This window comes from Kalmanozyma brasiliensis (assembly GCF_000497045.1).
Source record: "Kalmanozyma brasiliensis GHG001 unplaced genomic scaffold PSEUBRA_SCAF1, whole genome shotgun sequence".
Lineage (NCBI taxonomy): Eukaryota > Fungi > Basidiomycota > Ustilaginomycetes > Ustilaginales > Kalmanozyma > Kalmanozyma brasiliensis.
This window is the reverse complement of record NW_015961948.1, coordinates 956,186-979,138: the sequence shown is the minus strand read 5'-3', so window position 1 is coordinate 979,138 and position 22,953 is coordinate 956,186. Positions and strand designations below refer to the sequence as shown.

Below are 22,953 nucleotides of genomic sequence, written 5' to 3'. Positions count from 1 at the left end.
TTCAGGCAAACATCCCGAGCCGAGAGCAGACCCGGTCTTGCATTCAGGCGCAGCCGGCAATACACACTCTGCTTGAGTTCAACGCAAACCTGACTTGGAATTTCACCTGAAGCAAAAAACGCGAAACATCTCGCAAGACAGGGAGGCTGGCATGTGGGAGCCGAACAAGTGGAGTGAATGGGGGGGCATAGGTGCGATAACGGACAGGTCTTGGAAGGATTCCCTGCGTCGGATCGGCCGTGGAAGGGGGGTGTCGAATGGACGACTTGGAACGGAAGCGGTATCAATAGTAAGGACGAGAGAGGAGGTGGGGCAGAGGTGCACGAGACGAGATGGATTCCCGCTAAGGATAGTTCTCCCCGAACTGGTAGCATCTCGACGCTGTGACACTCATTTAGGCGTCCTCAGCACGGGGCTCCTGGGAAATGGCGCCGTAGCCGCCCGAAGCAGGCGAGCCAGCGGGGGCGCAGAGCGACTCGGGCACGAGCACGTGTCCCTCATCGGGGGTAGCGAGGAGCAACCAGGCACCCCAGATGGGCTTAGCAATGACATCGAGGATAGCAAAGAAGAGGATCTCGTTGTCGGGGCTGAGCTTGCCGGTACCCTCGCAGAGAGCGAAGGCGACGGGGTAGGCGGTCCAGACAACAACGAGGGCGAGCGAGATCTGGTTGTACAGACCGCCGACCTTGGGGCTGCGCAGGAAGGCGGTCTGGCGGCCCGAGGTGACGAGCTGGAGGAGGACCCAGGCGAAGGCGACGCACGAGAAGGTGAAGAAGCCCCACTTGCCGACGTTGGTAGGGTGGACACCGCCAATGACACCGGTGACGATCATGAACTCGTCAGCGAGGACAAGGACGATGATCTCGGCGACGGGGAGACCAGCGAGGAGAGTCAGGTCGAAGAGGAGCAGAGGGGTGGTCAAAGCCCAGTCGATGTCTGTGCGTAAGCGGAAACACGAAGATCAGATCGAACGATAGTCAGTACTCCGTTTGGCCTTTCAAGATCAGAAGAGGCTGTGAGCGAGGGAGAAGACAGCCAGCGCCTGGTTGCGTTGGTGCTGCTTCTTCTGGCTCATCGCTTGGCACTTACATCGAGCAAAGAAGAACTCGCGAGGAGCGTTGTGGTGGCCCTCGCCGATGGTGGTCAGGGTCTTGCCGACACCAGTGGCCATGGCAAAGTAAGAGGCGGCGGCAATAGCAGTGATGAAGAAGGTGGTGGTGTGCATGAGACGGTATCGGTAAGAAGCGCGCTGGGACGAGATGAAGAAGAGAACGGAGAAACCGGCCATGATGAAGAAGACGGCCCAGAGGTAGGTGTGACCCCACTGAGTCGACTCAATGGGGTGCTTGAGGTGAGGGGGGATGGGGGGGATGCCGACATCGGGGGTCTTGAAAGCGTCAAGGACGCCGTCGTAGTAGAACGAGTTCATTTTGGAAGATGGCTCCGAGGTAGTGGTGTTGGTGGTGGAGGAGTGCTGAGGAGGAACGAGTGCTTGAGGTGCTCGTCTTGAGGGTTAGGGGAGGGCGGCGGCAGCAGCAGTCGGGAGCTGGAAGACGATGGTGGTGGTTGCAGAGGAGGAATGGAAGCCGAGCAGACTGAGCCAAGATAAAGGCGCTGGACAGGTGCTCGGGGCAAAAAGCTGGACGTCGACGAGGAGGCTCAGAGGGCTTTTCTTTGGCTTGGCTCAGACTGTGCTTCGATGAGAAGGGAATGCTGTACGGCTGCCCTTGCCCAAGAGCTGCTGCTCGGTTACGCCAATTCGTTCTCAGGCTGACTGCGCACAGACACACTCAAAAGGAGCTCCGCGACAAGCGTTGCGTGACGTGTGGGTGGGACCGAAGATCGCGAATGCAAAGCTTAGCAGCAACGCGGCAGTGCTTCAGTACCAATTTGCAGGTCATTTGATCCGTCTTTCCAGATCGAGGCTTCCGAGCTCGAGTGGAGGGAACCCTCTCAAAAAATGTCGCGCAGCAGCTGCCCACTGATGTCAGCACTAGCAGCGTGGGAAACTTGAGAGGACTAAATTTGGTCCATCCACGCTGTGCTTCAATGCACGTTGGCTGTCAATAAGCATCGCAGCCTCGGAATTCGCCTTCGACTGGGCCCCCGCTCGCGCACGGTTGCGCAGATCGCTCCTCCTCAGCTCCGTCCTTCGCTTCGCTTACCGGCTTGCATCGCAGAAGATTGTGATTTGCGCCCCCGTCTCTTAGTGCTGCTTTGTCTGAACAATGGCACCAGACTCGGCAACGTGATAGACAGCGGGGATACTGACCGAGATCAGAGCCGAAAGCCTTAGCATGGGCAGCGACGCGCAAAGAGACTAGACTGCAACGTGACTTCATCCCCCACACTCCGCAGCCATGCGTGCAAAGAGCCGTCTGTCAATCCTATCGATTCCGACCTTCCATCCTTGGCGCTGTGGTAGGAAGCAAGCCAGCGTCAGGAGCCGTGAGACAGGGTTCCATAAGGTACCTGCTCATCTTCCGACGATGGAAGAAAGTGCAGCAACTTGTCTCAGAGTCGGCTCTGCGAAGCCTCTTGCATCGATCGATGCCGACATCGCCTCGCCTCGTGTGCTGCACACTCGGTCGGGCCAGGGACGTGAGGCGCTGAACCCTGCGTTTTCGATTTGGCGAGAGACCTTTCCACACGGGCCATCCAGATCCAGACCCTCGCTAAATACTGCCTCCAAGATGTGAGATCGCGGTGCGAGCACACGATTCCGGGGTCGCAAAATCGCAGTCCGGGAAAGCCTTGTTTCCGAGCCGGAACGTCGTCGGTGTGGAGATTTTGGCTTGCGGAGAAGAACTGCTTCTGTTTGGCGTGAAAGGGGCTCTTCATGAACTCTTCCACCATCACCACCGCATCCTCAGTATCCGTCCAGCGAGATCTTTGATCGATCTGCATCACCTCGAGCTGTGTACATCGACACAATCACCTGCCGCACAACACACCCGCCCGACGTCTCGCCCGGTCACTTTGCCTCTTCTGGCGCTTTCATCGAGCAGAAGCAGCTTGTTCGGATACGGCCAGTGGGGTTCACCTTGCGAGTCTCTCTGACCAGCCAGACGAGCCCGTCTTTTATCCGCACTGCGTCCGCCAGTACCTCACAGAGAAGCCTCGCTCTCACACATATCGCTCAACATGGCGGCCACACCATCGACAAAGCGTCTTCTCAAAGAATACCAATCCACATCACGCGAGCTTGGCCTTTTACCCAACACCACTCGCTCCCCCTCCGCAAACCCAGACCTGCTCGAACTGCGACCCTACGATTTGGATGCGCAAGACCTCTCCGAATGGACGGCTCTCCTTCGCGGCCCGCCCTCCTCCCCCTACACCGGCGGCATCTTCACCCTCTCCATCGCGATCCCACCAGCATATCCCACCAAGCCACCAGTGATCAAGTTCCAAACGCGCATCTTTCACCCCAACGTCGCCTGGAAGGATGGAGAGATCTGTCTTGATGTGCTCAAGGAGCAGTGGACGCCAGCATGGACGTTGAGCTCCGCCTGCACTGCGATTCTCGCCTTGCTAGACGCACCAGAACCCGATTCGCCGCTGAATGTCGATGCTGCTACGATGGTGCGGTGTGGCGATGGGCGGGCGTATAGGAGCATGTGTAGGATGTACACGCTGCTCTTTGCCCAACCCTCGTGAATCTCGCACACACAATTTGTACTTGTATCAAAAACTGAATTGCATATACACCTTCCCCAGCTCAATCGTAGATCAACAGCGGATTGATCCGATCCATCGCAAACAGGAAGTTGTTCGAATGATCCTCTGCCTCCAAGAACCTGGTTGGATGCAACACCAGACTCCCCTTGCACTCCTCCAACAGTGCCTCCATCTGCTCCAGCTCCCTTCCGCTGAACCCCTCGACCTCCTTTTCCTTTTCCTTCTTGTCCTTCTCCTTCCCAGCGTCTCGCAGCGTGGAGGGGACCTGATCGTCGTCCTTCTCCTTCGACTCGTGCTTTGAGTCGCCGCTGGTGGGAATCTGACCGGCGGGACCGCCCACGCTGGCCCCCGGCACGCTGTGTGCCTGGGCATCCCGTTCCGCCTTGGACTCTTTCGCTCCAAACCGCCCCGAACGCGCCAACCGATCCGCCCACGCTCCAAACGCTTTGTACTCCGCCCACGTCGTCACCGTGTCGTCCGGTACGCACTTGAACACTTTGCGGAAGATCTGCGTGTTGTGCACCGCGCACGTGAGCCAGTAGTCGACGTAGAACGAGTCGTCGACGGGATCCTGGAAGCGATGCGGGTCGATGTCGACCGTTGCAGCGGGTAGGTTCCAGAGGTCGTTCGACATCCGACTTGAGAGCTTACGGCGTGCATCGTCGAGACCGCCCTGCGAGGGCGGTCGACTGCGCTGCTCGGATCGACGCAGCATCTCGGTTTCGCGGTCTGGGCCCAGACTGGACGAGCTGAGAGAACCGAGCAGCTGACGGTGGTCGCGCTGCTGTCCATGACCGGATCGTTCGGCCGAGTGTCGCGATCGACCGTTGATCGCATTGCCGTCCTCCACCATCATCTTCTCTTCGAGGGTAGGCTCCATGCTGTTGTCGTACTTGCCGTCGACGAACTTTTGCGAGTCTTGGCCCTGCAGCGCCAGGTTGACGCGCTCTTGGCGGGCGGCTTGGTATCGCTCGTTGTGGTTGGCCGCCGAGTCGGAGATTTCGTTCGACTCTTCGACCTTGGCCTCGGCCTTCTCCTTGCCGTTGGCGAGCGTCTCTCTGATCTGGCGCCGCATCGTCGAGGTCGTACCACTGCCATGTTCGGCGAGGGTGGACGCCTTTTCTTTGACGATCTCCTTGTTGGTGGGCACGTCGATGAGGTCGGATGGTTTGCCCTCCTGATCACCGTCTCGCTTGAGACCGCCGTGGGTCTGTTCGTGATCAGGGTCCCACTCGTCGTCGGTTCCAGCCAGCTCCGGCTCGTCTTCGCCCTCAGAATCTTCGGACTCTGATTCATCGGACCCCGCATGACCGTTGGCAGACCCTTTGCTCTTGCCTTCGCCGCGTCGCTCGTTCGCCTCGAGCTCGTCCACGTCGACACCGAGGTGCTCTCGCATGAGCCGCATCCTCAGCGTATGCGCAAAACGACCCACCTTGTACGGCTGACCGCCCATAGTGCTGTCGATCATATCGTGGTCGCGAACCACAGCAGCGAGCTCCGAGTCGCGATCACCGCGCTGACTGCGCTCGTTGATGTTGGCCGACCCGATGATGGCCAGTCGGTCGTCGACGATCATCACCTTGTCGTGCAGGTAGATCTGCTCCGTCGTCAACTGACCTCCACGCAGCTTGCCCCACGTTCGCAGCGAGAAGAAGCTGATGTATTGCTCCGGGTCGATGCCCTCCCTGCGCAGCTTGCCAAAGATGGAATGCTCGCCACGAGAGATCGAGCGGTTCTGCAGGTCGACAATGAGTCGCACCGAAGAGGCGTCCGGGTGGTCGATGGGCATGGGGAAACCGGGGATGAGCGGGATGACGATGATGGCGCGCCAAGGTGTGCCCTCTCGGTGGGCTCGAATGATGCGACTGACGAGCGCCTCGCCGATCTTGTTCTCGATCTTGTTGCCCTCCATCACGGTGGACGTGACGAAGAACTGATTCTCGATGTAGACAAAGTGGTCGCTCATCTGAATCGACTTGAGGTACGCGTTCTGGATCGAATGCTCCACCTTGTTGGTGGTGCCCAGACTCCAAGGGCCCGCAGATCGGCAGATTTGTACCTCGCAAGTACCTGTGAGACCATACTTGTGCAGCTCTTCCGGTGTGAAGTCCGGAGGAGGCACAAGGAACGGCATCTGTCGCGTGTGATTCTTGATTCGAAGCAGGAAGTTCCAGCGCTGAATGAAGTGGCGACACAGATCACGAGCCGGCTGCCCGACGATCTGGAGACCCACATCGTGCCAGGGCATTCTGGGGAACTTCTCACGTGGGAACAAGTCCTCTGCCGGCTTGCTGAGCGTGTGCCACTCCATGACTCGCTCATTGGCGTAGTCCTGACCAGGCCAGATGTGAGCTTCTCGACCATCCTTGACAGGGCCGATGTAGCCTGACTTTTGCGATAGGCCATGATCGGCATCGGAGTCACCTTCGCGCTTGTGATACAAAGCATCATCGACCAGCACATGGGCAGGAGTGTCGTAGCGTCCGAAGCACAGATCGAAACCGCCCATGAAGGCGATCGTCTCGTCAATGACACAGAGCTTCTCGTGATGAGCCCAGTAGAAGGTTCCGGTCTGGAAGTGACTGGGCGAGCGCTGGACAAAGATGTTTCGGTGAAGACCGATGAGACGCTGCTTGGTGTAGTTCGAGTCGGTGGGCGTAAAGTTATTCGACACCTCGTTGTAGATGATGACGAAAATCTTGACACCTTCCTCGGCCTTCTTCTTGAGCATGTTGTCGAGCCTCCATTTCGGATGACCGGGTCTGCGCAGGTAGAGCTCGGGACTCAGCCACCAGTCGTGAATGAAGACGCGGTCCTTGGCCATCATGAGCGCCTTGCTGAGGTTCCAGTAGTAGTCGCGTCCGTCCGCAAGCCACTGCGCAGACACATTGAGTCGGATAGGCGCAAAGCTCTCGAAGCGGTTGGTGCCGCCAAAGATGTTGCGTGCAGCCATCTTTTGCATCGAGACGATGAATTGCTCCATCATGCGCTCGTTCTTGGCGACCAGCTTTAGCTTGCGCTCGGCGTTGTGAATGTAGAAGGTATGGCTACTCGTGTGCCTTTCCTCGTTGTGCGCTTCCTCCCGTTTAGTCGGGTCCGCGTCCTTGAAGTGGCCGTCGGTCAACAGAGCGGTCTGATCGTACGAAGCTTCCTTGTTGCCGTTGCTCTTGCTGGAATCGGGCTGCTCGGAGCTGTCGACGTCGGGACCCTTCTTGTCATCGCTGTGCGTGAGCCCGTGCGCCAGATGCATGGTTTGCTTGTAGAGACGCTTAGGTCGTTCGACCTTAAACTCGTTGTCCATCAGGAAGACATCGTAGAGTTGCAGGCTGTCCGGCTCGTTGACAATGGCGATGAAGCTTTCGCGAACAATGAACCATTTGGGTTCGTATGCCTTGGCCCATTTGGCAGGCGTCAGCATGCTCTTCTGGTCCTTCTTGCGGGATGAGCGCGACAGGATGCGCAGATAGCCCTGCTTGCCCTGATGACCGCCGCGACTTGCCAGCGACACGGACAGCGCCGAGATCTCGAAGAACTTGCAGAGACGGTTAGCCTCGGCACGGAACATGGTGCTGCGGATCAGCTCGATGATGTAGTTCTCCAGCGAGTCTCGCTGGGCGCGGGCAAATTCGGCTTTCGAAGTCTTGCCTTTCCGTTGAAGCTGGTTGAAGTACGGAAGGCTCATCTTGGGGAATTGAGGCAAGCCGACATCGCCCTCGCTCGAGTTTTTCCCAACCGATCTGCCGAGGTACCCTCGAAGCGCTGCGGCTCGATAATGCGCATGAAGATTGATAAAGTCGCGAAGCTCGCGATAGATGACCCACTTGACGAGGCCGTCGCCGTACTCGAGCTCGATACGGAAGACAGCGTGTGTGTTGTGCATGGGGTTGACGCTATCCGTGACGCGGAGGCGGAGGTGGTTGAGCAAGACGGGAATACGACGGTGCTTGGACTCGTCGCGCTCCACGGCCATCTTGAGGAGGAAGACGGGAAGAATGCCAGTCTGCAGCTCCTTGGCCAGGTCGATGTTGACGGCGCTCGACTTTTGCTGCTCCTTCTTGGTCTTTTGTGAATCGCGCACCTTCTGCTTGAGCTGCGCCCATCTGGTTTGTGCTTGAGGCGCACCACCGAGGCCAGGGCCTGATTTGTCGTCCGAGGATTGCTTTTCTCTCTTCTCTTGTTCCTTCTCAGAGCCGAGCATGATTTTTGTGATGGCGCGCAACCTTTGATCGTCAGGGGAGAGCTCGGGAGTTGGAACGTCGCTGTTGTCTTCCTGCTGCTGATCGCCGTTGGCGTCGCTGGGCCCCTCTTCAGCAGCCGGTGTGGGAGGCTCAAAGGCGTTGCGCATCTTGTTCGAGTTGTCCGCCCAGCGGCTGGAATGTCGCGAAGCTTCAGGCCTAGAGGCGGAGGACTCGGACTTCTTTCCTTTGTTCTCGGCCGTAGGCGAAGCGTCGCCGTTCTGATCCTTGCCGAGGCTGCTGCGACTTGTGTTTCGGCGGTGTCCGTTGGTGGAGCTGAACAGGCTGCTCAAGACGGGACGTGCGGGTGAGCTGCCATCGAATTTGCCGCCGAAAAGACCACCGCCCTTTTCCTTATCCTTTCCGTCAGCCTCTTTGGCGGGTGTCGAGGGACCGGTAGAGCCAGATGGGCCAAAGCTCGAGAAGCGGCGTTTCCAAGTACCGTTGGCCTGTTCTTCCTTCATTTTTGCAATTTTGGCACGTTGCTTGTCGTCAGGACGCGAAGCCCAGGATGGACCGCGATTAGCAGCGTGCTCCTGGTGTGCGTCCTCGTTCTCATCGGCTTTGATGGCGAAATCGTGCTTGCCGTCTTTCCTGTTGCGTTCAGAATGGACAGGCAGGCCCAACTCCGCGGCTGCGCTCTCAGGCTTGGTCTCCTTTTGCGTTTTCTTATAAGAGCCGTCCATCTCGTTCTCGAGCTGCTTGTCGTAGATGGTGCCCTGTCGCTGTGCGGTGAGACCGTCGTCGCCAAGCGCACGTTCGATGATGGATTGGCCCATGTCGTCTTCTCGTGACTTGTATGGGTGCTTGATCTCTGAAGATTCGGTTTTGGTCTTTTCGCCATTCGCCTCCTTGCTGTCAGAGTTGTCGACCTGCGGCTCTGCAGAAGACTCCTTGGACGAGCCGCGTGGATCACCATTGACGGCATCTGGGTGATTGATGCGAGCATCGGGATCGTTGGGATGATTGCCCGGGGCTCCTCGATATGGCTCTTCTTCGTGATCTTCGTTCAGCTGGCCGTCTGCTTTCGAATTGCCCGAAGGCTTCTTACTATCTACGTCAGCCGCGGAAGACTGGGCTTCGTCTTTGTTGTCGGCTGCGGCCTCTTCGTTGATCGAGGAGAAGCCAGCTGCTTGTGCTGCCGTGTCCCATGCTTGATGCGCGAGGTCCGCGAACGATGTTCCAGACGACATCTTTGCGGCAGACTATATGATTCAAGCCCAAACTAGGCGATGGAAGCCTGATGATGTTGATGATTGGCGAGAGAGCTGCTCAGGACGACATCTGATGGTACTGCTGTATGGCCAATGCGGGTCGAGTGCCGTAACAAGACGTGGCTTTGACCGAGCTTAGGCAGCCGGTTGTGGATATCAGGTGAAGGGAGTACTTGGACCGTCGATACGCTGGCGATGGAAGTCACGTCGCTTGTGGTGTGAATGTGAGCGAAGGTGATGGTCAGTTGAAAGCACAAGCTGACGGTGAAATAAGGCTGAGCCAGGATGTCGAATGCTCTCGATGCACGTTGGAAAGCACCAAACACACTCGCCCTGAGCTACTCTTTTGTTTTAGCGAAGCGCCGGTCGAAATATCACTTTCAGGGCCAGAAAACAGGCACACAAGCAGGGGGCTGTCGGTGGTTGCTTAGCAGCGTGCAGAATGACGAAAGCGTTGCTCGCACCTGTCATTTTCCCACATTTCTCCGCATGGCGACCCTTTTCTGTCACAGCGTCACCTTACCCCTTCACTTCCAAGGCTCTTGACACACACAGCCCGGATCTCTGGACTTCGTCTTGAGACCTCGCTTGGGCCCTGTTTGACCCACGCTACGCCATTCTTTTGGGTCCTGTGTATCGCGCTGCTAGTTACCCTGACAACGTGAGATTGTCATCTCTCTCCGCTCGCTTGGACCGCCGGTGACGATGTTCATCGTGACCTCTCTCGAGCCCCTGAGACTGCATGGTCTCACGCACAAGCCGCCGGAATTGCTCATCACGATCCCGCTTGCACGGTCAAAACGGGGTCCATTCGGCTAGTCAGATGATGCAAGAGGCACGTTACGATAAAGATGGTATACAGATGCGAGGAGAGCGCTAGACACGTGTGACCTTTCACTTGGCAGCAACACCGCTCCCTTTCCCCTTTGCGCTCTTCTTGATCAGATCCAAGAAGTTCGACTTGCTCAAATCGGCCAGTCGGGCGTCCTTGCTGGCCAATCCTGCCTTCTTCGCCGGCACTGCACTTGCCTTGACCTTTCCTGCCGCAGCAGCCGCGCTCTTCTTGGCCTCGACCTCCTCCAGATCGTCCTCGGTCGTGGTCTGCGCAGCACGAATCGCGTTGAACAGCTTGACCACACCGCGCTGTGCCACTTTGCGCAGCTTGCGCTCGTACACCTGGCTGCCGCCTTGACTCGCAAACTCCTCCAGTCGCTGCTCGTCGTTCTCGGCGTAGAAAGTCTCGATGATGTTGCCGTCCTCGTCCTCGAGTGCGGGGAGCACGCCAGGAGGACCCCAGCCACCAATGACGTCCTTGATGTGGGAGCGTTCTTCGCGACGACGCTTCTGTTCGAGCGCGATACGTGCTGCTCGAGCACTGAGTGTAGTGGATTGCGCAGAGCGACGGAGATGCGGTGCAAGCGAGAGGATGGCTGGTACCGAGGCTTCTGATTTGCTTGAGGCGGTCTTCGACTTCTTGGCCTTCTTGCTGGCCTCTTCTTCAGCGTCTACTTCCTCCTCGTCCTCATCCAGGGTCTCGAGCGCATCTGCTGATGCAGATGGTGCGATTCCAAGCAGACCTTCTAGCGCACTTCCGAAGGAGGTTGGAGAGGTGGCTCTGCGCTTGCGCTTGGCCGTCTTTTTGCTCTTGGACCCGGCTCCCTTGGCTGCCTCGATCTCATCTTCCGTGTCAGGCTCGTCATCGTCGCCATTCTCGAGCGAGATCTGATCGTCGTCCCTCCTGTCGTCTTCCGAGTCGCTCTCGTCCTGGCGTGCTGACTTTGCTGGCTGCTTGCCCTTGCTAGGAGCGCCCTTTCGTTGTGATGGCCCTGCACGAGGAGCAGAGCTCGAGCTCGACTGAGGCGCCTTCATGGTCATCTTGGGCCCGCTGGGTCCGAACTTGCCGGCTGCCATGGTTGCAGTGAGTCGAAGCCGCTATGTGTGATATGAGAGTGTTGATGTGTTACGAGTGAAGAGGCGAAGGGTAACGCTTCTCATTCAGGGCCAAATTTTCTTCTCAGCCGAAATTTGGAGCGGTGAGAAATCCGAATTCCGTTCAGTGTTGATATCGGGCAGATTTGGCAATTTTCGACATCGCGGTGGATGCTGTGACTGTGTGATCGAACCACGTTTTCTGCACCGGCGAAAATCAGCAAAGGAGCGAATCGGACAGCGCTCTAAAGCTCGGACGGAATGAGCCGCTTTTTGAGGCGCACAACGCTTGCTTCCGTCTAAGCCGGCCAAGTGCGAGCGCAAATGGTGGGTGTCGGTGCTCGGCGATTCAAGGACACCATCGCACTCGTATCTTCTTCCTTCGATTCCTCCCCTCCTTTCTCCTCTTATCATCCCATCCCTCCCCTTCCTCATTATCCAAAAAGATGCTGTTCAACGCGCTCCGCACACGCGCCTCGATGGCCCGGACGCTGGTCCGCGGCGTTCCCGCTCAGAAGCGCTACCTCTCGATCCACGAGCACCTTTCCATGGACATCCTCTCCAAGTACGGCATCGCCGTGCCCAAGTACATCGCCGCCAAGACACCCGATGAGGCGTACAAAGCCGCTCAGTCCTTTGGTGGCAAGGAGATCGTCATCAAGGCGCAGGTGCTTGCTGGTGGTCGAGGCAAGGGTCACTTCGACTCGGGTCTCAAGGGTGGTGTTCATCTGATCAAGACGCCTGAAGAGGCGCGCGATCTGGCGGAGAAGATGCTTGGCAACCACCTCATCACCAAGCAGACTGGTGCCGCCGGTCGACTCTGCAACGCCGTCATGATCGCTGAAGCGCGTCCGCCGCACCACGAGTACTACGTCGCGGTGCTCAACGACCGTGCTACCCAGCTTCCCGTGTTGATCGCCTCGAACCAGGGTGGTATGTCGATCGAGGATGTTGCTGCTGAAAACCCGGACGCGATCATCACCACGCCCATCGACTTTGAGAAGGGTCTGAGCAACGATGATGCTCTGGCCATTGCCAAGAAGCTCGGCTTCACCTCGGCCAAGCAGGAGAAGCAGGCCGCCGAGACGTTCCAGAAGCTCTACCAGCTGTTTGACGAGAAGGACGCGACGCAGGTCGAGATCAACCCGCTCGCCGAGTCCAAGGACGGCGAAGTGCTGTGCATGGATGCCAAGCTGGGCTTTGACGAAAACGCAGACTTCCGCCAGCAGGACGTTTTCGAGCTGCGCGACACCACCCAGGAGGACCCCGACGAGGTCGACGCCGCCAAGTACGGCCTCAACTTTATCAAGCTCGATGGCAACATTGGCTGCCTTGTCAACGGAGCCGGTCTCGCCATGGCTACGATGGATGTGCTCAAGCTCAACGGAGGCAACCCCGCCAACTTCCTCGACGTCGGAGGCACCGCTTCCGCCGCTAGCGTCAAAAAGGCCTTCGAACTCCTCCTCAACTCCAAGGACGTCCGAGGCATCTTTGTCAACATCTTCGGCGGCATCGTCAGCTGCAAGAAGATCGCAGAGGGCATCATCCAGGCCACCCAGGAGCTCGACATGAGCATCCCTCTGGTGGTGAGGTTGCAGGGCACCCACGAAAAGGAGGCCAAGGAGTTGATCAAGAAGTCCAACCTCAAGATCTTTGCCTTTGACGGTCTTGATGAGGCTGCTGCCAAGGCGGTGGAGAGCGCTCAGAAGGGTACTCTTTAACGGGCGAGATGGTGCTGTAGAATGTTGAATGCGAATCGTTTTGTCTCTTGATCGTCGGATGATGGCTTTGCTTGTGCCTTGAGACGCTCGCTGTCTTCACGGAGTGGTCACTGGTCAGCGCACAGGCTTCTCGACGTCAATTGAATCAGTAACATTGACGACCATGCCATGGGTATCTACACAACGTAAAACTCGTTACTCGTCGCCTCGAAGCTCTGAATCTTGCCCGTCACTGGCGTCTTTCGATCGCCATAATACACCACCCGATACAAGCCGGCCTTTGTCCACGGCTCAACGTCCCATCCGACATCAATTACGCTGGACCCGTGCAGCTCGTTGGTGCGGGTCCAGCGCATCGTTGTCGAGTGATGTCCGTCGGTACGCTCGACATACCAGCGACCGTCATCCGTGTACCGCTGGATCTCGAAATACGTGCCTTCGAGACGCAGGTTGTTTCGCGGGTTGGCGGCTACGAACGATACGGTGATGTTGCTGCTCGATGAAACCGTGAGAGGTTTGTTGAACGGTGTCAGGGTCGAGTTTGCGCTGTTGGGGATAGGATACGAGAGGAGTGGCTGTTCGAGGACGTCGCCGAACGAGTGGCCGATGGGAGGATTATCATAAACCACACCGGTCTTGAGCTTCCACGCCTTGGTGATGTCGAACTCCTTCTGCGGTCCAACGGGTAGGTCGCGTGCGCCATCGCGCAAAGCGGGCACGAGTCGACGCGAGAAGACGTCCATGTACGCTTCGAGCGTGTGCGGGCCAAAGAGCGTACTCGAGCCTTCGTAACGTTGAACGCTGTATTCCTCCTCGGTCGTCACGTAGTGGCCGTACGTAGACGCAGGCCCACTGACTTGCACGATCGGCTCCACGCCTTCATCCACCAACCCGGCCTTCTGAATCGCCTCCCTCACCACCTTCTTCAGCCTTCGCCCAGCCATCGTCGTGAACTCTCCAGGCACAATGAGAATGAAGAGCTGGCCAACACGCAGCATCTGCACCTCAACGATCGACGGGCCCCAGTCGTACGGCTTGTGGATCTCGCCAATGTCCAGCAAGATCGCCTTGGGCGCCTGGCACTCGATCTGCTCCGGTCCCGGGTTCTTGATGAACCCCTTGACGAGGTCCCAGAAGGGATTGTGGTGGTCCGTGTTGTTGCTGCCCTGAACGAAGTCGAAGGCGCCCGGACCGTCGGTGGTGCCGCCCGCAAAGCCATAGCCGAGTGCAGCAGGGCATGTCTTGACACGAGTGCCATCGGGACGATAGACGGTATACTGGCTCATGTCGATGTTCATCTTGACGCTCTTGACGGGTCCAGTGAGCAAGGTCATGCTTTCATAGTCGTCCTTTGCCCCGGCAGAATCGGAAAGGTCGCGTTCCATGATGGCACGCGCAGCATCAACCTGCTTGCGGGCAATGATCTCGTTCGACGCCCAGTCGTAGCCGCCAGTGGGGCTGACTCCGAGGTACTCGTCCAGACCCCAAGCAGGGCCGCGACCGTGGCACGTCTGCACGCGGTCCTGACCTTTGCCGTTATCGCACGTCGAATGCTTGTACTCGCACACCGAGCCATCGTCGCACCAGGCGCCCTTGGTGTTTGGCGACGTGTCACCGACCAGCGCCTGCGAGAAGCCCGCCACGAAGTTGTTCTGGCCAGGAAGCTTGTCCGGCTGCTCGGCTGTCTCGTACAACAGCGCGGCCAGACCCTTGTTGTCTCCCGAGGTGAGCGTGTTGTTCTCGTACAGCGAGGTGCCGTGGACAGCATACCACGACAGGAATCCTGCGGCTGTGACCTCGGACCCGGCGACGTCTTCAAACTTGAGCAGGCCAAAGTCGTGATCCTGATCCTCGTCGTTGTACAAATCCCTCTCCTCCTGTGGGTTCTGCTCGTACGCATATCGGCTACGTTGAACGTGTGCGTCTTCCAGTCGAGTCTCTCCGTAGCTAAGGCGCGTGCTGCGAGTCTCTTCCTCGTTCAGCTTCGCTTGCCTGTTATCAAAATCGCCGTGCGCGCGCTCCGCAGCTCGAACAGTGCCTTCTACGATGGCATCGAAATTCTGGAGGATGACGCCTTTGGATGTGAGCGTAGGAAGAAGCGACTGCATGAAGCCTCCGGGCCCAGCATGCGAGTGCGTGCCCACGAAAGCGACGTTGCGCTCGCCATAGATGCCGGGGTACTTCTGTCGAAGCTGGTCGACCACCGCCCTGCGAAGAGCTGTGTCACCCATGCAGATGTCCGAGTTGATGAACAGCCATCGAGTGGCAGATCCGTCAGCCGTAGGGATGAAGCTCTTAGATCTGGTGAGGAGCTTGCTTGTTGTAGACGTGTCTTCCTCTTTCGATCCGACGATGAACGCACGGGATCGCAAGCGGATGTGAAGCCCGGTGTTGGTTTGAGGCAGTGCTGCATAGCCCATCATGTTGACCTCGACAATGGGACCGGTGACATCGCCGATGCCGAGTCCAAAGACGACATCCGAGTGTACGCCAAGGGTCGTGGTGGGACGACGATTGAGTGTGATGGGTCGATTGGTCCATATCGCACTGCTGCTGCCCTTGCGATACGCGCAGCACGCAGCAAAGGCGCTAGACACGATGAGAACGAGGCAGAGGGCGACTTTGAAGAGGAGGCAGGGGCTTCTGCGCTTCATGGTGTCGCCTTCTTCGTCTTCGCTGCTGATGGAGAGTGGGAGAGCGTGCTTTTCTGGGCTGCCCTTCTCGTGCCCGTCCATGGACACGCATGTCTCCTCGCTGTCCCTGTTGGGAAGCAGCTGGTAGCCGGCGCCCGTCATGGCGGAAAAGGCCGATGCTGATCAGCTCAGCAGGCTAGTGCAAGTGTCGAGGCTGATCTTGATCCAAAAGGACGCGCTGCAGGAGACGGTCGAGATGGTTGGAGTTGTATCGGTACGAGTTAGCCAAAGTATGAGGCCGAGGTAGTCGAGTGCGCTTGCATCAACGTATATAAGGTCACGAATCGGCTGAGTCCGCAGTCGGGCAAGACGAAAGATGCCCCTGGAAGCTCCTGATCCCGATCGAGCTCTGACTTTTGAGCGGGGTAGTAGGTGGGTGAGATGGGGGGATGCTGGGCTGAAGTTGAGCCTTCGAAAGCGCAGTTCTTGACCGCGCCACAGAGATAGAGCTGCTTTTTAGCCGGAAGCAGGGGCTTGGCCGGCGAATATTTCAGAGGCACTTGAGCAGCAGAGCTTAGATCTGCCTCGCTTCCACAGAAAGGAGGACCCTGAACCCGTCACCGTCAGCCTCGGCAACTTGACGGCCGACGATCATGCTCAGACTTTAGGAGGTGATGGCAAGCAAAAGGTCAGCCGACTGGCAACATCGCAATCAACGATCTCAGCGCTCAACCGTGACCGCGTATCCACTCACTGAACAAGCACAGGATCAAAGTATCAATACCAAAGCAAGCAACAAATCTAAAAGTACAGCCCAAACCCTTCATCTCAAGCCAAACATCTCATCCCTTGCCTCAAGCGGTGCTGGTAGTAGCACCAATACTATCGATATCCACCTGCGGGTGAACCATGAGCACGGCATCCGCTGCCGAGCTACCCGACTCGCCGACGCTGCTGATCGGGTTGCCATCCTCATCGATCTGCTCGCGCAGCTCCAGCAGCATCGAGTCCTTGACCAACTTGGTGAGCACCTTCTTGATCAGCTCGGTCTCCTCCTCAAACTGGTCCACAGTCTCGATCTCGTTCTCGCGCTGCAGCAGGTACCAGTCGACCAGTTCGGAGCGGTTGATGCCGCGCATCGTCTGGCGCTCCACCTCGTTGACGCGTAGGACGACCAGGTTGGCGATCTCCATGTAGCGATCGAAGGTGATGCGGATCTTGCGTTTTGAGGACGCGGCCGAGCTGGAGGCTGGTTCGCCCGAAACGGCGGCGAGCGCAGCCGAGGCGGAAGCTGAAGCAGTAGGAGCGGGGATGGAGGGGTCCATCGAGTCTTCGTCCATCGCACCGAGGGAGGACGACGGTTGCGCAGTGGAGCGGCCAGCAGCGCCTTCTCGCTCCTGCTTCAATCGCGCCTGCTCCTCTTCGTCCTCTTCATCAAAGTCGATATCGTCCTTCTCGACGTGAATGATCGACTGTCGTAGCAGCGAGTACGCCTCGCGCACAAACGCAGGCGTGATCTCGTGTCGACAGTTGGCGCGCGCAATCGCCTCGCACAAACGAATCATCGACTCCAGCTGTCGCACCGTGATGCGGTACGAGTTCTTGCCCGGGCCCGAGTCATCTTGGCGCAGCTGGCGATACTTGTCGACCAGCACATCGCTCGCCTCGGGTGTGAGCTTCGGCTGGAATGTGCGAGCGTATCGGATGTATCGCTGGATCGCCTCGGTGCTGAACTCCGGGTCGATGGCGGCATCGCGGAAGCGGTGCACGTTGACAATGTGCTGGGCAATGTTCATGTCCACCGCCTCGTTGCATTCGTCCAGCACGACGAAGAACAGATCGAAACGCGACATGATGGGCGCGGACATGGCAACGTTGGCTCGCAATGTCTGCTTGCGGTTGTAGCGACCACCGACCGGGTTGGCAGCGGCCAGGATCGAAGTTCGCGCGTTGAGCGTGGCCTGGATGCCGGCCTTGGCGATACTGATGGTCTGCTGTTCCATCGCTTCGTGGATGGCAACCTGATCGGCGACGTCCATCTTGTCAAACTCGTCAATGGCACAGATGCCGTTGTCTGCGAGCATCAGCGCTCCGGCTTCGATGGTGAATTCGCCCGTCTCCTCGTCTCTCACCACGGCAGCTGTGAGACCGGCAGCGGACGAGGCCTTGCCTGAAGTGTAGACGGCACGAGGCATGAAGCCACAGACGTACTTGAGGAACTGCGACTTGCTGACGGACGGATCGCCGACGATGCAGATGTTGATATCGCCACGAAGACGCATGCCCTCGCGAGTCGACTTGTGCACACCACCCATGAGCTGGAGCAGAATACCCTTCTTGACGATGTCGTGGCCGTAAACAGTGGGCGCGATGGACTGAACGAGTCGGCTGTAGATGTCTTCCGACATGACCATGGCCTCGAGCTCGTCCCGCTCTGCCTCGGTCAGCGAGTCCATCAACACCTCAGCGTCCTCGTTTTCGTCGTTGAAATCGGCTCGAAGGTCGTTGCCTCCCCTCGCGTCGGCGCTCTGCACCATGCACGCGAGGAAAGCCGTTTTGTACGTCAAGTCGCGCACACCGAGGCTCTTGAGACCCGAGACACCCTGTGCGTTGACACCCTCGGCCGGTCGGCCACCCTGAGCCTCACGCTGGATCTGTGCGTTGACACCAGGCACGCCGAGCTGCGACACATCAGGCACAACGATGAACGTGCCCGTAAAGATGCACTTGTCACCGGCCTTTGCGCGCTCCACGACCTCGGAGCGCAGAATGACGTCGAGACTGCGAGGCATGCTTCCAGTAGGGATCTCGTTTGCGTTTTCCTGGATGCGCACCTTTTGCCAATCGCAGAATCGGCTCTGGTCGACATTGAGTTGCCATTCTCTTCTGTTCTGGCAGACTGGGTTTCGGCACATAACGGGCTCGGTGTACTTGAACTGCTGCTCAACTTCGCGGACGGTGCCCTGGCAGGCGGTGCAGGTGAAAGCACCGTAGAGGAGCTCTGGGCGGACCTCGCTGGTTCGTGTCACGGTACCGTTGATCGAGACGAGCTTGCCGACTCGGTCGGTGCGCATGTCGCGGATGCCCGAGACAAGGCCAAGGTTGTAGAACGAGACGGAAAAGTCTCGTGGGATGAGACCGGACGACGCGGTGGCAGCGACATGTGCGTTGAGGTAGAGGTAGTTGGGGACGTATGTGTTGACGAGGTCGAGCAGTGCACGACGGAGGTAGGGGATGAAACGGTAGTACTGGTCGCTGATAGCGCGTGCCAGAACTTCGTCGTGGCGGAGAATGTGGCTGAAGTCAACAAAGAGCGTGGTGCGGTTGTAATCTCGCAGAGCGTAGATCTGGTCGATGTAGACGGGGTCCTGTACCTTCTCGCCGTTGGGATCAGGGGACCCAGAGAGAGGCTGGTCGACAAAGCTCTCGAGGAATTGTGCAAAGCCTTCACGAACACGCTCACCGACTTCGTCGACGACGGGAGGGATATCTTGGGTGTCAACGGCGGCGCGGGGACGAGGGCGGCGAGGGGTATCTTCTTCCATAGGTCGAGAGCTGTCACCGTTGACTGTGCTCGCATCGTCTTCGTATTGCCCTCGAAGTTGACGCTCGAGATTGAGCGAGCCAGCCTCTGAAGTGGCTGGTGTGAAGGCTCGATGCGCACTGGCACCTACGCCGCTTGTGTTGTTGGATCTGCCGAGGGCGAGAGGGTCGAGACGTTCCTGATCACCGCTTCGGTTCTGGCGGCCAATCCTGCCCAGAGGCGAGGATGGCAATGCGGAAGAGGACGACATCCTGGTTATATGTGTGACGTGGTTCGTGAGAGGTCCTTCTCCAGTAGTTGCCGTATTAGTCGAAGACGTCGACCTTGATGGAAGCAGATAAAGCTCTGGGATCCAGTTCGTCTAGTTTAGAAGTGAGAGGGACGAGGGCGTGATAGTGTGTGGAACAAGACGAAGGATAGCGAAAGGGCGGCAGTGTTGATGTGAGTGTGCGAAGTAAGTCCAAAACTCAGACGAAGTGTTGGTCCTCGTCCAGCTGCGCGCGCCGACAGATGCTCTTTGACGGTCTCTGAACAAGTGCCTGCTTGACTCGCGCACGAGGAAGAAGTTGATGCGCTTCTGTGCTTCTTGCCCACTTTTGCTCTCTCGCTCGAAAGGCCTGGATTTTCTCAGGCCATCAGGCCAAAACAGATGCTCGACGTGTAAATGACTCTGACGCGTCGAACGCGTGTCGTGTAAAGTGCTTTTGGTCCTCTACTCGCGTCCTCTGGCGCGCCCATCCCTTTGTTGCACCGTCTGAAGCAAGGAAGAAGCAGCGAAGCATTCGGTCCTCTTCATGAGCGCTGTTTGTCTGTCTATCGTGCCACACGCCAACGAGCTCTTGTGGACGGGCAGCCTTTGTCTCGAACCGTTCCCATTCCCTGGCGAAGGAAAGGCTTGAACGGTCCGTACGTACGTACAGCAGCACTCCTCATGAATGCCTCAGCGTTCTGGGTCAATGTTCAGCGCCACTCTGTCCCATTCAGTCTCAGTCGTTAGGAAAGACAGGAAGGTACCGTCGCTTGACTGCTGGTAAGATGGCGCTGACCCTTCTGCCACCTTGGATCGTCTCGCCGTGAATAGGTCTGGTTTTCCACGTTCTATGAGACTGCAAGTCTAACATATCTCGTAATTCTCAGACCAACTGCGCAGCACAGCCGCGTGAGGCAGTTGCCACTCCTTACATCTCTCAGCCATGCCACTCGAGCTCCAAACGTCGTCCTCAGTGCCGCCAGCAACAGCGAGATCCAGAAGAAATGCGATGCGATGAATGGTGGAGTCTACGAGTACAAATGAAAATACTTGGTCGGTCGTCGATGGCGGAACGGCTACGTTCCCGAACATGATGGTATAAGATGCTAGCGAGATCAGACATGCAAAGAGGTCGCCGGAACGCAAGAACGTCCTTTCGACAGTAAAGCTGGTTCGTCAGGACTTATTCCGAAGCTCCCTCAGTTTGTCCTGCAACTCCTTCAACTCGTTCGAAACCGTATCCTGCTTCTGCGTCTGCTGCTCAGCTTTGGCCTTCTCCCTTTGCCTCTGCGCCAACCTCTGCGATTGCTGGTACGACATCCTTGCGCGATGTCTTTGTGCCTCTTCGAAGGTCATCTTCTGTTCCCCTTGCGCCCCTTCCGCTCCGGCTTGCTTGCCTTTCGCGACGGGAAACGGTGACGGCTCATTATGCGGTTCCCCATGATCCTGGTCCCACTCGCTCTCTCGCATTCCTAATGGCGGCTGATATGTCGGCACTTGACGGCCCTGCACGCGGTGCGGCATGTGATCGATCTCGTGGATCATTCGATCGACGATCCGGAAGAATAGCGGCGAGTTGGCGAGTTTTCGCGTGAGCGCTTGCGTCAACATCGTCGCCACAATCCGGACGAGGTAGGGCGGGAGTTGCGCCATGTTGCCTTGAGCTATGTGTGCTGCGAGTCTTGTGACCACATGCAGAGTGGATGGCGAGACGATGAAGGGGGAAAGACGCTGGGAAGATGATGAAAGGGAACCTGATGAGAAGCTTGACAGCTGAGCTTTTTTGGTCAACGCAACCGGATCTCGGCGAGAAGCTTTGGCCCTTTTTTCTCCACATCGTGCTGCTAAGGGTTTTCCAGCGCTGTCTCGCGTTGGACCCTTCTTTCGACTGAGCCACCATCATCTTTCAACATGGCCAGCTTCGCGGACGAGCTGCTCGCCGACTTTGGCTCGGACGACGAGCAGGAGATTGGCGTTCAGGATGAAGGACTCGCTCAGCAGTCCACGAGCGGCGATGCTAGTGATAGCCGAAAGCGAGCTCATCCGGAGAACGGCGACGGGCCTGACAGCAAACGAACTCACATCGACGATGCGGATTTGGACGACCTCGAGAACGGCAGTGACGACGACATGGAGGACGACGCAGAGTTGCAATCATCAATGACCCCTTCGAAGCCGGACTCGAATGGAAATGGCGTTCCCCTCGGTCGCAACGCCGTCCTCCCAGCCGCGGAGCGAGACCAAGCCGACGTCGACTCGCTCGACCTCACGACCACCACCAGCGTCCGCAGCGTCGCCACCCTTCTTTCCACCAATAGCAGAGTTCACTCCGTCCTGCAACAGATCTCGCACTTCATGTCTCTCCCCGAACCCGATCTCGCAGGGGTCCTCGAAGATTCGCCCGAATACCACCTCATCGTCACCTCGAACAACATCGCCGTCGACGTGGATAACGAGGTGATGATCGTGCACAAGTTCATTCGAGACCACTACTCGCCCCGCTTTCCGGAGCTGGAAACGCTCATTGGGAGTCCGTGGGACTACATTCGAGCTGTGCAGGCGATCGGCAACAGCGAGACGATCCCTACCTCGTCGCTCGAGGGGATTTTGCCGCACGGCACGGTGGTGGTGATCAGCATGACTGCGTCCACCACCACCAGCACCCCTTTGCCCGAGGCAGAATGGCGTGCGGTGCAGGAAGCGCTCGATCTGGTGTTTCAACTCGAATCCGTTCGATCTCGCATCCTGGCGTATGTCGAATCGCGCATGTCTTTGGTTGCACCCAACCTGTCTGCTGTTGTAGGCACGCGCACCGCCGCAAAACTCCTCGGTGTAGCCGGCGGTCTTGACGGTCTCTCCAAGATCCCGGCGTGCAACATCCATCTCCTGGGAGCATCCAAGAAGCTCTCTACGGGTCTATCGTCCGCGCACGGCGCCGCTCGCGCATCCGGCTTCATCCACCAAGCGCCGCTCATCGCCGACACGCCCGACGACTATCGCCGGCAAGCCGTACGCATGGTCTCTGCGAAAGCGCTGCTCGCTGCCCGCATGGACGCCGGTAAGACCTCCAGTCGGGACGGCTCGTACGGTGTCAAACTGCACGAAGAGCTGGCGAAGAAGATCGAAAAGCTCCTGGAACCGCCCCCGCAGAAACTGGACAAGGTGCTGCCCGTGCCTGTCGAGGGCAGTGGCGGCAAGAAGCGACGCGGCGGGCGAAAGGCAAGAAAGGCCAAGGAGAGGAACGGAATGACAGAGCTGCGCAAGATGCAGAACAGGATGGAATTCGGGAAGCAGGAAGAAGAGGCGATGGGGTACGATGAGAGTGTTGGGTTGGGCATGATTCATTCTTCGTCGAGTGGGAAGGTCAGGGCGCAGGGAGCGGAGGAGAGGAGTAAGGGCAGGATGAGTAAGGCGAATAAGAACCGGTTGACTGCGTTGAGAGGAGCGAGTGGGGGAGCGAGTTCGGTGCTGGCAGGGGGACAGACGGATGGAACGGCAAGCTCGTTGAGCTTCACGCCTGTGCAAGGGATCGAGCTGGTTGATCCGAGTCGGAAGACGGGAGGCGGAGGGAGGGAGAACGAGAAGTGGTTCAAGGAGGGGCAGTTTTCGTTGTTGCCGGGAGCAAAAGGGAGCATGGGACCGCCAGCATCGAAGAAGTAACCGTCAGCTTCACATCTGTATTTGTACACCATCCACAATCATCGTATCACACACAATCTCCGTGAAGACCAAGTGAAGCACACATA

General features: G+C 58.0%; 9 protein-coding genes across 9 annotated transcripts; 3 read left to right on the top strand and 6 right to left on the bottom strand.

Annotated features, from left to right (window-relative positions):
• Window positions 1-394: 394 nt before the first annotated feature.
• PSEUBRA_000388 (Rhodopsin, archaeal/bacterial/fungal) lies at window positions 395-1,429 on the bottom strand (the record flags this gene model as incomplete). The annotated part of the gene is made up of 2 exons (XM_016435976.1): window positions 395-936; window positions 1,090-1,429. The coding sequence occupies 2 exons, from the start codon at window positions 1,427-1,429 to the stop codon at window positions 395-397; spliced, it is 882 nt and encodes a 293-aa protein (XP_016294977.1).
• A 1,715-nt stretch (window positions 1,430-3,144) lies between these two features.
• Window positions 3,145-3,660, top strand: PSEUBRA_000387 (Ubiquitin-conjugating enzyme, E2; the record flags this gene model as incomplete). The annotated part of the gene is made up of 1 exon (XM_016435990.1): window positions 3,145-3,660. One exon carries the CDS (start codon window positions 3,145-3,147, stop codon window positions 3,658-3,660), a length of 516 nt encoding a protein of 171 aa, XP_016294976.1.
• Window positions 3,661-3,721: 61 nt separating this feature from the next.
• Window positions 3,722-9,109, bottom strand: PSEUBRA_000386 (Phospholipase D-like domain protein; the record flags this gene model as incomplete). Its single annotated transcript, XM_016435965.1, has 1 exon — window positions 3,722-9,109. One exon carries the CDS (start codon window positions 9,107-9,109, stop codon window positions 3,722-3,724), a length of 5,388 nt encoding a protein of 1,795 aa, XP_016294975.1.
• Window positions 9,110-10,024: 915 nt separating this feature from the next.
• Window positions 10,025-11,041, bottom strand: PSEUBRA_000385 (Protein of unknown function DUF1665; the record flags this gene model as incomplete). Its single annotated transcript, XM_016435964.1, has 1 exon — window positions 10,025-11,041. One exon carries the CDS (start codon window positions 11,039-11,041, stop codon window positions 10,025-10,027), a length of 1,017 nt encoding a protein of 338 aa, XP_016294974.1.
• A 464-nt stretch (window positions 11,042-11,505) lies between these two features.
• PSEUBRA_000384 (ATP-grasp fold, succinyl-CoA synthetase-type) lies at window positions 11,506-12,780 on the top strand (the record flags this gene model as incomplete). The annotated part of the gene is made up of 1 exon (XM_016435991.1): window positions 11,506-12,780. The coding sequence occupies one exon, from the start codon at window positions 11,506-11,508 to the stop codon at window positions 12,778-12,780; it is 1,275 nt and encodes a 424-aa protein (XP_016294973.1).
• A 176-nt stretch (window positions 12,781-12,956) lies between these two features.
• Window positions 12,957-15,575, bottom strand: PSEUBRA_000383 (Neutral/alkaline nonlysosomal ceramidase; the record flags this gene model as incomplete). The annotated part of the gene is made up of 1 exon (XM_016435979.1): window positions 12,957-15,575. The coding sequence occupies one exon, from the start codon at window positions 15,573-15,575 to the stop codon at window positions 12,957-12,959; it is 2,619 nt and encodes an 872-aa protein (XP_016294972.1).
• A 692-nt stretch (window positions 15,576-16,267) lies between these two features.
• PSEUBRA_000382 (Mini-chromosome maintenance, DNA-dependent ATPase) lies at window positions 16,268-19,207 on the bottom strand (the record flags this gene model as incomplete). The annotated part of the gene is made up of 1 exon (XM_016435970.1): window positions 16,268-19,207. The coding sequence occupies one exon, from the start codon at window positions 19,205-19,207 to the stop codon at window positions 16,268-16,270; it is 2,940 nt and encodes a 979-aa protein (XP_016294971.1).
• A 1,176-nt stretch (window positions 19,208-20,383) lies between these two features.
• Window positions 20,384-20,860, bottom strand: PSEUBRA_000381 (uncharacterized protein; the record flags this gene model as incomplete). The annotated part of the gene is made up of 1 exon (XM_016435968.1): window positions 20,384-20,860. The coding sequence occupies one exon, from the start codon at window positions 20,858-20,860 to the stop codon at window positions 20,384-20,386; it is 477 nt and encodes a 158-aa protein (XP_016294970.1).
• A 258-nt stretch (window positions 20,861-21,118) lies between these two features.
• Window positions 21,119-22,867, top strand: PSEUBRA_000380 (Prp31 C-terminal; the record flags this gene model as incomplete). Its single annotated transcript, XM_016435984.1, has 1 exon — window positions 21,119-22,867. One exon carries the CDS (start codon window positions 21,119-21,121, stop codon window positions 22,865-22,867), a length of 1,749 nt encoding a protein of 582 aa, XP_016294969.1.
• Between the last annotated feature and the right edge of the window lie 86 nt (window positions 22,868-22,953).